Source organism: Lipotes vexillifer, unplaced genomic scaffold (genome assembly GCF_000442215.2).
Source record: "Lipotes vexillifer unplaced genomic scaffold, Lipotes_vexillifer_v1.1 scaffold325, whole genome shotgun sequence".
NCBI lineage: Eukaryota > Metazoa > Chordata > Mammalia > Artiodactyla > Lipotidae > Lipotes > Lipotes vexillifer.
In genome coordinates this window covers 537509-552583 of record NW_006799313.1, presented here as the reverse complement: position 1 = coordinate 552583, position 15075 = coordinate 537509, and the positions used below count along the sequence as shown (strand labels likewise).

Below are 15075 nucleotides of genomic sequence, written 5' to 3'. Positions count from 1 at the left end.
AAAAAAAAAAAAAAAAAAAAAAAGAATGTCCTTGAGCCAGTAAAAATAATTTTATTAAACCTCAACCTTCGAATGGAACATCTTTTTAACATTCCGTGCAACAAAATATGAAGTACACATAAAGCATTTCTGCTGCATATCATGCATATGGAAGTACAATATGTTTAGGAAAAGCACTTGCAAGATTTCTTAAAACTGTGAGTTGACCTAGCCATTTTTTACAGAACATCATTTTATTTGAATGGACTGACAAACTACGGTTATTCTGACTTGGGTATTTGGCTGATATTTTCTCAAAGATAAATTTGTCACTTCAAGTAAAACAACTGACATAACTTGTTGCCAATGATAAAATTCAAGTTTACAAAAGAGACTTAGCACTGCAGGTACTTCCCAATATTTAAAAATAGTTTTCTGTTGGTGATATTAATGAGTCTGATTTGTTGCTACTGTACGATGAAATATATCAACCTTTAAAAGATTTATATAACTCAGTGAACCAATGTTTTCCAAATGACCAATGCATGTTACAAAACATGTACTGGTAGAGATCTATTCAAAAGTCTAATGGATTTATTCTTTAAACAAATTAATAAATCTTTTTACATTTCTCAGTTTTAATTTCTATAACAGAAAATATAAACAAAAGCTTTTTGGGGTCTTTAATTTTTAAGAGTGTAAAGAGGTCCAGAGACCAGAAACTTTGAGAACTACTGCCCTATGATTAAGAAATGTAAAAGTGGGCTTCCCTGGTGGTGCAGTGGTTGAGAGTCCGCCTGCCGATGCAGGGGACACGGGTTCGTGCCCTAGTCCGGGAAGATTCCACATGCCGCGGAGCGGCTGGGCCCGTGAGCCATGGCCGCTGAGCCCGTGCTCCGCAACGGGAGAGGCCACAACAGTGAGAGGCCCGCGTACCGCAAAAAAAAAAAAAGAAATGTAAAGTGACAGTTAAGAAATGTAAAATTCTCAGAAAAGAACTTCAATTAAATTCAATTAAAATATATGTTCCTTATAATACCAGAAATAGTATCAGGAGTGAGGTATATACACTGAGTCTTAAAATGGTTGCATGTTATATTTTCAGAAGGTTTTTTTTTTTTTTTGCTGCGCTGCAGGGCTCAAGGGATCTTAGTTCCCCAACCAGGGATCAAACCTGTGCCCCCTGCAGTGGAAGCGTGGAGTTCTAACCACTGGACCATCAGGGAATTCCCTCAAAAGGTTTTAGAATTAACAACTTTGTCAAGTAAGATAGAAACTAACATTTTAACACATCTAATACCATAATGACAACCATCCAAATGAAGCCTTTCTGCACAGTGCTTTATAAGTAACAAATCTTCAAACATTTATCCTCATGGACCTTTTAATAAATGACAACCAGATATAAGGCCATACAATAGGGACATTTCCTAACAACGATTAGGATTCATAAATATTGTTTAGTGCCAGGAACCCTTCCTTTGAGTATCTTCCTCACCCCAATTCCTCTAAAAGCAGCAAGAGTTACTAATAGTGCAAGGAATTAAAGCTTCTACCAAAACCACTGGTTTATATTCCCTGAATCCTTGACTGAAAAGTACATGATTCTTCCTATGAAGATGGGACAGAGCAAATCAAGATAAAGTGAAACAGGAATTAACTTGCATGACATTCTTGTTTCTATTGCTGCATCTTCAAACTCACAGCATCTAATCTGCTATTAATCCTATCCAGTGTGTTTTTATTTGTAATTACATCTTTCAACTCAAGAAGTTCAATTTGGGTTGTTATGTCTTCCATTTTGCTCCTCATCACACTCATGCTTTCCCTCTACCTTCTTGAACATATGGAGCATATTTTAATGTCCTTGTATACTAATTCTATTATCTGGGTCATTTCAGGGTCTGCTTCTATTGACTGACTTTTCTCCTGGTTAACTTTTTTTTGGGGGGGGGGGGCAGGATCTCAGTTCCCCTAAGCAGGGATTGAAACCTGGCCGTGGCAGTGAAAGCCTGGAATCCTAACCACTAGGCCACCAGGGAACTCCCTCTGGTTAATTTTCTGATGGGTGCTAAACATCCTAAGTTTTACGCTGTTGGGTGCTGAACTATTGGGCGTTAAACAGTTTTTTCTTTTTGGGATATAGTTAAATTACCTGAAACCAATTTGATCCTTTTCAGGCTTGCTTTTAAGCTTTATTAAGGTGGGTTCAAATCAGTCTTCTGTCAAGGGTTAATTTGGCCCTGCTACTCAGGCAATATACTTATAAGGACTATACTCAGTGCCCTATGTGGTAGGTCCTCTGACTCAGCTTGGGGGGAAATACCTATTCTTGACCCTGTGTGAGCTCTGGGAATTGTTCCACCTACTCCTTTCTGATTTTTCCCCCCAGTCTCAAACATATATTCTCATACATATGCCCCGATGAACGCTCAGCCTTTGTGTGGACCTCTGGAGCTCCCTCTCTGTGCAGCTACTTCCTCTCAGGTACTCTGCCTTGCAAATTCTACCCATCTTGTTCTCCCCGCACTCTGACTCTGCTAGCCTCTGTTTAGTTTTCACTTCCCTGTCCTATGGTCTGGAAACTCACTCCAGGCAGTAAGCTAGGGCATTTCATTTGTTCCCTTGTTGTTCAATGTCTGAAAGCCATTGTTTGATTCATTTTGTCTGGTTTTCTAAGTTAAGGTAGGAGGATAAATCTGTTTTATCATGGCTGGAAGCAAAATATGCATCACATCCTCGTAATTTTCACATCTATCAAAGGGAATCTTATCAATCTTTTCTCAATCTCTAAAGTTCAAAATCTCTTTTCTTTGCCAATTTGTTATCAAGTACTGTTATTCTCCCTTAAAAAAAAAGTAGTTTAGACTCTTTATTACCTCACAGTGGATCTGGGCTCTGGGGGCACTTACATTCTAATCCACATTCAAACAGCTATTAAACTGATTTTCCTAAAACACTGCTTTCACCATCTACTCCTTTGCTCAAAGAACACATGATGGTTTCTCATCACTCATTGATTTCAAAGCCAAAAAAGACCAAGGGGACAAAGCATAATCAACTTAGTTTACAGATAAGATGATGCAAGGCCCATAAGTTAAAGGATATGAATAAGACCTAGGAAGCAGAGGATGGAAACAATTCAGGAAATGTCACTTGGGTCTTTTGGTACAGTAGTCTAGTATTTTTTTAGTCACGGTTATTTTAACATATTGTGGAAAAAATATTCACGCAGAGAAATATATAAACAAATGTACAGATTAATAAATTATAAAACAAACAGCTCTCTAACTACTGCCAGATTAAGAAAAACAGCCCTGCCATCATCCCACAAGATCCTGTAAGCTCCCTCCCAGTGATAACCCACTCTCCTTTCCTCAAGAGGTAATCATTTTACTGACTTTCATGGCAATTTCTTTTTTACCTTTCTTTATACCTTTATCACCTAAGTATGTATCCCACGTACTTCTGCCTATTTTTGAACGTCATAAAAATAGAATCTTATGTTAAGGATTCACTAATTGTTGTATGTATCTGTACTTTGTTCATTCTTATTGCAGTATAATAATCCACAGTTAACATATCTACTCTACAGATAATGAATATCTGAGTGGTTTTAGACTACTATAAATAATGGTATAAATAATATTCTTGAAGGTGTGTCTTGGATGTATTATGAATTTCTCTAGGATATATACCTAGCATAGATTTGACGGGTCATTGGGAGGGGAATCTTCAACTTTATCAGATATAGCCAATTTTTTATTTTTTCAAAGAGGCTATCATCCAACTTACACTCATACTTTGCTGGTAGAAATTTAAAATGGTAGAGTTACTCTGGGAAAAATAGTTTGGCAGTTTCTTAAAAAGTTAAACATGATATGAACCAGTAATTCCACTCCTAAATATCTGCTCAAAAGAAATAAAAGCAGGGACTTCTCAGTGGTTAAGAATCCATGTTCTGGGGCCTCCCTGGTGACGCAGTGGTTAAGAATACACCTGCCAATGCAGGGGACACAGGTTCGAGCCCTGGACCAGGGAGGTCCCACATGCTGAAGAGCAACTAAGCCCGTGCACCACAGCTACTTAGCCTGTGTGCCACAATTACTGAAGCCTGTGTGCCTACAGCCTGTCCTCTGCAACAAGAGAAGCCACTGCAATGAGAAGCCCGTGCGCTGCAAAGAGTTAGCCCCTTGCTCGCCACAACTAAAGAAAGCCTGCGCACAGCAACAAAGACCCAACGCAGCCAAAAATAAATAAATAAAACAAATAAATTAAAGGAAAGAAATAAAAGCATACATCCACACAAAGACTTTATAAGTGCATAAAGTGCACGTTCATAGCAGCATTACTCATAATAGCCAAAAGCTGGTAACAAGCCAAATGTCCATCAACTGATGAATGGATAAACAAAATGTGGTATCTCCATAAAATAGAGCATTATTTGGCCAGTAATACTCTAAATACACCCAAAAGGATAATACATCCAAAAGGAGCTACTGACATACTACAACATGGATGAACTGCATATATACTTACTTCCTGAATTACAAAAATCCCATAAAAATATATAAGTGGCTAAGTGGAAGGGTCCTGGCTTTTCCCTTGCTTCAAGCCACTTCTATTTCCCACACTGGCCACATATATTATTTCTGTAGCATGAATATACTCCAAAATTCTCCAACTTCAGCCTTCTAGTCTGCTTTCTCCATAATCCAACAGAGACATAATTTGCTTTTTACACTTTCAATTACCATCTTTCGAATTTACCTTTCACGTAAACTTCAGAACAGAATCTTTACATAGATGTTACCAGGGATACTTAGAAACAATTCTATTTCTAGAATAGCATCAATGAATTATCATTCTTTTAGGAACCATAGTTTTTGTTTGTTTGGTTTTTAAATTTTTGGCCGTGTCATGCAGCATGTGGGATCCTATAGTTCCCCGACTGAACCCGTGCCTGCTGCAGTGGGGTCTTAACCACTAGACTGACAGAGAAGTTCCAGAACCATAGTTTTATTTAAAACACTGTGTTAAAAAAAAATTACCCATTAAAGCATAAAATTCTTAACACTTATAACATAAACATATTCAAATCTTTTTTTAAACCTGACATGTTCTTTAAAAAGGGTTACAATTACTATGAAGTTACTGAAAACATTAAGTCCATAAACCAAGTACCTTCAACTTACCTCAAGTGGCATGAGTCTAATTAGTGTTGCAAAGCACTGTGTAGCCATGAATCTTACACTGTCCGTCTGATCACTCATTCTTCCCAACACAGGCACAACTAAAAGGACAATATATGGAACAATACCAACATCCAGTTGTTCCATTACACCTGAGTAAGTTATTAAGGAAATTTCCAACTGGTTCCAAGGTAGATGTTTTCACAAACTAAGGCCATGACTTCTAAAACAGTTCCTCATTTTCTCACCTGTATTATGAAGAACTGACTGTCCCTCAAGGTCTATGATCCAACTATAACAGCATTTGTACAATGTTACTCCTTTGTAAACATTATATAACTTTCTCATGATTAAGAAGATAAAATGATGTTTTTCATCTGAGGAAGGCTGGAGGTAACTTTATCAATAAGACTTTTTTCCACAGAGAAATTCCTACAAGTTTCTAGAATTCCCATACCAAAATTGAGTTACATTGCAAGCAAGGGAGCACAACTCAGCGTCAAAGATTAATTCCAAATTTCCCACCAATATCTCAACAATCTTAAACTGGACATAGCAGGCCCAGTGAGTTCAGTCCTCCTGTAATCTTCGGCATTTCTGAGCCGGAGTTTCTAACTGATTTGATCTCCACCCGTCTTTCTTGCTCTTATACTGAAATATCTTTCGGGTTATTTTGAGAAAAGAATGTCAGTGGATGCCATACCCTTGGTAAAAGCTTGCCTGTAGGGCTTCCCTGGTGGCACAGTGGTTGAGAGTCTGCCTGCCGATGCTGGGGATGTGGGTTCGTGCCCTGGTCCGGGAAGATCCCACATGCCGTGGAGCGGCTGGGCCCATGAGCCATGGCCGCTGAGCCTGCGCGTCCAGAGCCTGTGCTCCGCAACGGGAGAGGTCTCAACAGTGAGAGGCCCATGTACCGCAAAAAAAAATAAATAAATAAATAAATAAATAAATAAATAAATAAATAAATAAATAAGCTTGCCTGTATATTTCTAGTTATTTAGTATATACTTAGTCATTTTCTACCCATGTAACGAACAAAGCAAACATGTTAATAAGGACTACCTATATCTGATTAATATTTTTAAAAATTGATTATAAGCCAAATAAACAGATTAGTTACTAGATAAATAGTTCATGAGGTACATAAAATTTTTGCCTGTAAAAAGATCTCTTAAAATTAACAGTAATTCTTCAGACTTTCTGTGTGAATATTTTCATAATCAAATGTAAATATATTTATAATGTATTATAATGTAATAAAAATACACTTCAAAAAAAATCTTAAAAAGTAGGTTTCTTTTTGGAACAAGGCAGGTTATGTGCGTATTTGTTTTTGTTCTGTTTTGTTTTGTTTTTGCTGCACTGTGCAGCTTGCAGGATCTTAGTTCCCTGACCAGGGATCGAACCCATGCCCTCATCAGTGAAAGCATGGAGTCCTAACCACTGGACCGCCAGGGAATTCCCTGGGCATATTTGAATAAATTTTATTTTAGTCATCCTTAAATAAAATGAATATAATTTCTGAATAGTTTGTCAAAATAAAAAAGGATACAGGCAAGTGCTTCAATTGCACCCTCTTGTTTGATATTGTCATCAATTGCTCCCAGCCATGGAAGAACCTTCTCCAAAAAAATATTCATTGTTTCCATGGTACCTATTTTGCTCATGACGCCTATACAACGAGCAGCCATGTGCCTCACTGCAGTGCTGGGGTACTGAAGGCACATATAAAGATGAGACAAATGCTGTACCAACTAAAAACAAAAAGTTTAAGATAATCAGAATACTCATTAGGGAATCTACTGTTTAAAATATAACTATAACAGCCCATACTCAGAGGTTCTCAATATTCTAAGTAACTCTAAATCCAAGAATATCTCCAATTACCTCAAAACATTACTGTCAAAACATCCTCAATAAAAATTTAAATCTAAATGGTTATTATAAGGCTTTTAAAAAGAACAGAAAGGTGCAGAACTTCTCCCCTGTTCAATATCCTCTTAGGCATCAAGGAACACTCAATTCTTTCCAAAATTAGTAGGGAACGCATCAAAGAGACTTGCAAAAATCTCCTACTGAGGTTGGGAAATTGACACCACACATCATCAGCCCCCTCCCAATATGGCTTAGTTTTAGGTACATACTTTTTTATTCACTGGGTTGAGTGATCTCAATTTTGTTCTGGGCACTATACTTTGGTAGGTATTTTCCACTTTAACTTCCTGGCTTACCAAAGGCAATATGATCACGAGAGCACAACATATCCCATTATTAAATGTCTGCTGCATGGAAGCCAGGATTAATGCTCGTGAGATCCAGGTACTTGCTCAACAGACTAGCCTTACAGCTCAGCTGAATGCATGCTGTTGATCACGGAGGGTGAGCATATACAGGATTCTGCCCTTCTTTACTAATGATAAATCCGCAAAATTTAACAAGTAAAAGAATATGCTTATTACTATATAAACAGAAAAATTTCACTCTTCTCTACTCTCTCCTAGATTCTCCCTCTTATATTAGATATGAATAGAGAATTGGAGATAGCACCCTTCACAATGTTATAAACTGCAGAGAGCTTCCTATTGCAGTTATACGGAAAGAGTAATACTTTCTTCAATGGGGTTCCTCCTCCCTCTGTTCCAATTTTTTGGTAAGAGATATTTTAACAGTCAAAAAATAAACCCAGGTTCTATCTTTGCCATTGACTAGTTTCATCTCTGAGAGGTACCTTCCTTCTACCATTATATTTATCTTGGAAAGAGGTTTCATTACCTGTACTCTTCCTTTCCTAGACTATATTAAGATGGTATAGATGAATAGGGATGCGGCTTTCTTTCCTGTTTACACCTGGCTTCTGTGTCATCAGAGCCCTGTCCCTACTGTATTCTAAGCTCCCAGAGTGGGTTTTCTATCATTCATGCACCCAGCTCTGCCTCAAAGCCCATAAGAGTTGAGTTGTTGGGAAAGAAGGAATCTAGTTATAGCATATAAAAGAAAATGCAATAAGGGATGACATCAAAGTTGCACTTTTCATTCAAGCCTTAAGTCTAATAAGACTACTTGTTTTACTAGAAAAAAAACTACACTTGCATTAGTTAGTTACCAAGGGATGAAGCTCAGAATCCATTGACACTGCTGCTGTTTCAAAAACTTGCAGAGAATTCACCAGTTCTTGGGCAGGGCCATCTCCCTTTTCCAGGAGGGACTTTCCATCTATTAAAACATATTGATTTAAGTGCATATTACCTTGCAAATAATTCTTTAAAATCTAGAGCCCACAAAAAGTTTTAGCACTCCCCCAGGTACTGTGGGAGAGTCTATTTTGCTTTACAATGTAAAATGAAATACCATGCCCTTAATTTAACTGCTGAGGTACTACACCTAAAGCAACTAAAGATGTTTAACATAATGATCCATTTCAAATATCTGTTTCTAAATATGTAATAGAAAAAGTAAAAAGCAAAAAGTATGCAAAATGACATGAAAATAAATTGTTTTTACCAACCTTCCATTTAAAAACTTACCAGCTGGCCCGGGATAAACAGGTATAGGCATTGTTATTTTATAAGGACATACGTAATGGATATATACTGAAACTTGTTTAAAATGCAACTCGGAAAAATATGTACACACCAAAATTATTTATGTCGATTGTATTCCTCAATGGACCAACCATAGCATCCCAGAGATGTGGCAACTTCACTGCCATTTCACCACCAAAATGCTTCACTATAGTTGTCAAGGCAAATTCAGCTCCTCTCCGTTGTACCAGGTAAGGCTTCTGGGCCTAAAATTAAATGTTAGTTGAAAACGAAATTTGAAAAAAAAAGTATAATGCATTTGAAATGTTATTAAGATAATTTAAAAGTCACTACCTCAGAATTCAGTGTTACCATTAACTAATTAAGCAATTACTGGACATATTTATCATAACTATAAAACATTTCTCAATAATTAAACTTACATGGGCACAAAATCCCAAACTAGATTTTCACATCCAAAGTAAAATACTTTCAGGGGGTTGGAGATAAGGAATAGACAAATATGTGCTGTTTCTAGAGACAGTTCTAAGTAACATGTTTTTTTCTTCTTCTCTCCACCCCAAAGAAACAGAGAGAGGAAAAGGAGATAAAATGATGGGCACTTATTTATATTTGCTTAAGGGACAGAATATGAGCATCTATTTAATTTAACCATAAGATCGATAACCTCTTACTTAGCAGTAATTTATTTATTTATTTATTTTTTGCGGTACGTGGGCCTCTCTCACTGTTGTGGCCTCTCCCGTTGCGGAGCACAGGCTCCAGACGTGCAGGCCCAGCGGCCACGGCTCACGGGCCCAGCCGCTCCACGGCATGCGGGATCCTCCTGGACCGGGGCACGAACCCGTGTCCCCTGCATCGGCAGGCGGACTCTCAACCACTGCGCCACCAGGGAAGCCCAGTAATTTTATAATAATTAAATACAAAAGAAACTGTCCCCCCAGAAAGATATATATTTTTAAATGAAGGAACTATGTAAACCACGTAAGTATAAATATTAAAACCACAGTAAATTTTGAATTAAAATTATGGGAAGAATATAGATAGTGAAAAAACCTTCATTCACAGAATATTTTAAAAGAAATACAGACAATAAGCTAAGATTTTGGTTTAAAAAAAAAACTTAAAATAGGCCTATACTTTATAGAAATATATTAAACACATGTCTTTTAGCATTGATAGTTTATTGCTGAACTCAGGTTAAGTTCCTATGTCTTGCAACCAAAAGAGCTACCTAGAGCATTCATTCCACTGTTAACAATGTGACTGTAAGATTTTCCAAAACCAAACACTTTTTAAAATCATCTTTAAAGAAGACTGTACTGTAGAATAAGTAGACCAATGAAACAGAATAGAGAGCCCAAGGAGATCCTTATATATACAAAGCATGACATAAAACAGAGGTGCCATTATAAACCAGGGAGGAAAAGATTCAACGGTGGGATAAACTGGCTGTTCATGTGGGCAAATAAATTTAGATCCCTACCTCACATCACATAGTTAATAAATTCCAAGTTGACTAAAAGTTTGACATGTATAAACTTATCCTCTGAATATCAACAGCAATTCCTGACATTGATAGGACTGAGAAAAGTTAGCTTTCACTATTACTTAACATCTCTGTAGTCACTGTAGTCACTGTTATAGGAATTAGTTTATATTCATGAATGACTTATATACCCATTACTGAGAAGGTTTCTTGCCTAGGAAGATAATCATCAAGTTAAGCTGGTAAAAATAATAAGAGGCATGAGAAATTTGACGAAGTTTTCAGTTTTTCTGGACCCTGTTGCTGCAGTACTCCAAAAAGTTATTAGCCCCAGTTCTTTCACTTAAAAATATTAAAATACAATTCTAGAAGCTGATATGACAATTTAGCTCTCAATCTGTAAGAAATTTGTTTTAAAATCAGAGTATTCAAAAAAAAAACTATTTACCTCATCAAGTTCAACAAGGATATTTCCACTACCTCCTGCAGGAAGATCTGCTATTTGAGCTTTTACTGCTTTGGGGGTAGGACCTCGCCTACTTGTGATAGCAAAAGCAGCTTTTTGATGCCTATAGAGTGTAATTATACCCCTGTGCTTGGTGACAGTATGATGCATTCCATCTTTTTCGGAGTTGGATCCTATTAAGGAAAAAAGTTAAATAACTTTTAAAGCATAATATAGGTGACCAAATGTTTCCTGCTCCAAAAGAGATACAACACATTTTAAAATTGTCTTTTAAGCCTCAATTTTTATAGGCCAATGATATTTTCTTTAGACAATGAAATGGTAACAAAAATCAATAATTTATAACATTGAATGTTTTAATATTTGCATAGGACCATACTTAATACAACGAAATTTGCAGCATCATATTAACAACAAGAAATATCACATGCAAGAATGAATGTACCTTCAGTTAAAAGTACATTAATTTTTTAAAAATGAATGTTTCCAGGCATAAAAAGAAACATGAAAAAACAATGCAAGTAAGTTTTCTTTAAAAAAAAAAAAGTCCATAGTTACCATGAATTCAGAAACACCAACCACTGCAAAATACTGCTGCCTCACATAGCTCTCAGGGACAGGGATGGGGGGAATTTAGGACTAAGGTATGTGAAGAAACATTGGTCCTTGAGATTAGCCTACAAAGAGCAGTTACTTTCCATATAAATTTTCTGGATGAAAATAGAAAAGCTGTTTAAGCATTATTTGCTAAAGGTAACAGAGCCCACTTATCTCATAAGACATGTACTAAATTAGAGAAACCAGAATTTTACAGGAAGAACTTTTATTCACCACTGGATATAATTAAGTTTTCTAGCTCTGTTAACAGTAAACCCTATAATTATGGTCTTGAAAGAGAAGTAAAGGGTTAACACCTGTCTCATAGAATTCAGTCATTTTATACATCAGGTCTTTTATGAATAACTTATTTAAGTTAAGAGGTTGTGATTTTATTAGCAATATGTGCAAATTCTCTCAAAATGGGAAAAAGCTCCAACATAAACTGGATTTGTGCTTAAATTATACGTGTAAGTGACTATATACAAATTTAAATGGTTAATTCTTTCTCTACCCCAAATAAAGCTTTAGATATATACCTTTAGAATTTTCCTGGCCACTTTGTGTTGGTACTGGACACGTGACAGAAGGAGTTAGATATGGGTCCACACAAAGTGAGCTACAGAGATTTTTAATAATTTTTGAATTGGGACAGGGTGTCCTTGTTGTGCACTGCTGAAGTAGTTTGGCTATGCACTGAGCCGCGTAGTTCTGCACTAGAGTATTCTCTTCTTTTTTAATTGTCTCCATTAATGGCTTTATAATAGGATTTAATTTCTCCGGAAGTTGCTGCAAGCTTACAACTGCACATGCAGCAAAAGTATGCACTCTCAACTGCAACACTTGCCACTCCTGGTTGGTCTCTGTAACTGTCATTTGGACCTGCTGTCGTTTACTATCTAACTGCTGTAACACTTGAGGATTTAAATCGAAAGATGATGTGACTTCATTAAAAACAGCAGTGACCTATTAAAAAAGAGAAATCAAAATCATTAAGGACATCAACCTCAAATAGCCTGTAAACTCCTAAAGGGCAGACAACAAACTTTGTTTCAATTTTAAGTTCCACGATATCTACTACTATTTTAGTATTCAGTAAACTAAATAAATGTAACCTTCCAAGTAAACTTTATTTTATTTTTTATTTATTTAGTTTTTTGTGGCACGCGGGCCTCTCACTGTTGTGGCCTCTCCCGTTGTGGAGCACAGGCTCCGGACGCGCAGGCTCAGTGGCCATGGCTCACAGGCCCAGTAGCTCCGCGGCATGCGGGATCCTCCGGACTGGGGCACGAACCCGTGTCCCCTGCATCGGCAGGCGGACTCTCAACCACTGCGCCACCAGGGAAGCCCTAAACTTTATTTTAATCTGACTTAGTTTAACATTAGTATTATATTGTTTAAGAAAGACAGGTTCTTGAGAGACTTATTATATCTAGTAAGTTTGAGTGAAAAATCACACACAATACCCATATAGCACTTTGGTGAAATGAGAACGCTGTAAGCAAATATAAACCAACAGTTAAGAGAGGATGGTACAATAGTCATTAATTATTTAATTACCAAGAGCTGCTTAAAGCTGTAAGACTGTGGCATCAGACTACTTTACAAGCCCCATTAAAAGATTGTTCAATACATCTTCTTAAAACAACTTTATGAGATATAATTCACATACAATACACTCATTTAAAGTGTACAATTCAATGGTTTTTATTATATTCAGAGTTGTACAACCATCACCACAATTTTAGAACATTTTCATCACCCTCATGTAACCACTTATCTACTTTCTATCTTTATAGATTTGCCTATTCTGTACATTTCATATAAATGGACTAATATAATGTGTAATCTTTTGTGACTAGATTCTTTCATTTAGCATAATTCTTCCAAGGTTCACTGACGTTGTAGCATGTATAATTACTTCATTCCTTTTTTTGCCAAATAATATTACACTATATGGATATATCAGTTGCATTTTTCCATTCATTAGCTGATGAATGGATGGGTTGGTTCCACCTTTTAGCTATTACGAATAATGTTGCTATGAACATTTATGTACAAGTTTCTGTGCACACATTTTTTAAATTACCATTTAAAGACTGTGTGATGGATTACATAACAAAAATAGTCTTCTTGTTTGATAGGTAACTGCAATCATAAAGAGGCTCCATAAATAGATCCAAACTGATCAATGTTGGTCAGAAAAGCCTGTAACATTAAAGAACCTACCTTTTTTTTTTAATGGAGAACCCAATTTTTCAGACTTAGAAATAATCAATTCCCTTATGGACAAGACTGATAATGCCAACCTCTATTATAAAAAGCAAAATAGGCACACAAATAAGATCTTCTTTTATCATTATAAAATATCAAAGACTTTAAATTGAGCTGTATCTGCTTCATCTTGATCTGTTCTCTACAAAGGAACATGATCACATACCACTTCTAGCTTATACTCTCCACTTTGCTTTGTCTGTTTTATGTGTTCAAGCTTTTGCATAAGATTATTTGAAACAGGTTTCATTACTAAAAGTTTAAAAACATTGTCCTAAATACACTATGCTTCTGTCAATTTTCAATGATTCTAGGCAACTTAGGAAAAGCTTTCCAATTACCCCAAATTCATTCACTCAACAAATATTTAAAGAGTAATACTAAAAGATGAGTAAAATCAATGTCTTCATACACTCAAAAAATGTTGAGAATAATGTGGGAGACAAATACATAAGTAAAAACAATGTAACATGAAACTGAGGTAAGTGCAAGTTGCTGTGGTAGCACAAGGGTAGCTTAACTCTTCTTAGAGGAGACAGAAGTAGTGAAGGCTTGCCAGAGGCAGTTAACACTTATGCTAGGTTTTTAAACAATGGATAAGTCTGGAGTTATGGGGACATCTTGGCAAACAGAGTGAGGTAGGGAGTGCAAAGTGAGGTACTGTCCAAGGAACTGACAACAGCTTACCACGGCCTGAGCACAGGGCGATGAAGGAATGTCAAGAGATGAACTTGGGATGAGCATAGAGGCTGGAGGGTAGGGAATTTCTGGCAAAGGAAAGAGGAGCTCAGACACCAAAGTGAGAATGAGTGAAGCAAAGAAAGTGGGTGAGGACGGTGTACTTCTGCAAGAGAAAAACTAACTAGGCTTAAGTGGAGGAAGTTTGAGAAATAATGAGGAGAAAAGAGATGGGGAATTTAGAGAAGGTGTTGAAAGTAAGAAAAAAACTAAAATCAAGGAAAAAGAAAATAATGTTTTTAAGTAGGGGAGGGATGTGTTCAGAGTGGCACTAAGAATTTTATTAGTGTGGCACAGCATGCAGGATGGAATGAACCAGAGACTGCCTCGAGCCTTAGAGATGAGTCAGGACCTAGTCAAAGGACTTTGACTGGGTTGTGGTGATGGAAACAGAAAGGATAAACATATGAAACTTTCTGAAAGGAAATGTTAACAAGATTTGAGACTGTGTTTAAAAAGGGCTATTTTCTGTTAAAAAATAAATCCCAATTTTGGTTGTGTTAAGTTTGAAATGATAGTGAGATATCCAAGCAAAAATGCATCCAAGCAAAAATGCCTAATTGAAGAACATAAAAGATCAAGAGAAGATAGCACAGTACATGGTTAAGAACTAAACTGTGAGAATGGTGACAGACAAAGGAAGACCTTCAGGAAATGCCTATATTTTGCAGGTAAGAATAAAATAGGGATGCAAAGAAAGTTACAAAGAGCACTGGCTCTTAGCCGAGGCCAAGACTAATCTTTTAAAATTGCTCTTCCCTCAAATATGCTCTTCTAGAGACTCTGATATCCCAGGTC

General features: G+C 36.6%; 1 protein-coding gene across 1 annotated transcript in view; it reads right to left on the bottom strand.

Annotated features, from left to right (window-relative positions):
* BTAF1 (B-TFIID TATA-box binding protein associated factor 1) overlaps positions 1-15075 on the bottom strand; it is a 96728-nt gene that overhangs the window by 16627 nt on the left and 65026 nt on the right. Inside the window, exons 20-25 of the mRNA XM_007471554.1 lie at positions 11805-12231; positions 10651-10841; positions 8805-8958; positions 8275-8384; positions 6724-6925; positions 5175-5323 (exon numbers count right to left, since the gene is read on the bottom strand). Coding sequence (XP_007471616.1) covers positions 5175-5323; positions 6724-6925; positions 8275-8384; positions 8805-8958; positions 10651-10841; positions 11805-12231 — 1233 coding nt within the window. The remainder of the gene's footprint in view (positions 1-5174; positions 5324-6723; positions 6926-8274; positions 8385-8804; positions 8959-10650; positions 10842-11804; positions 12232-15075) is intronic.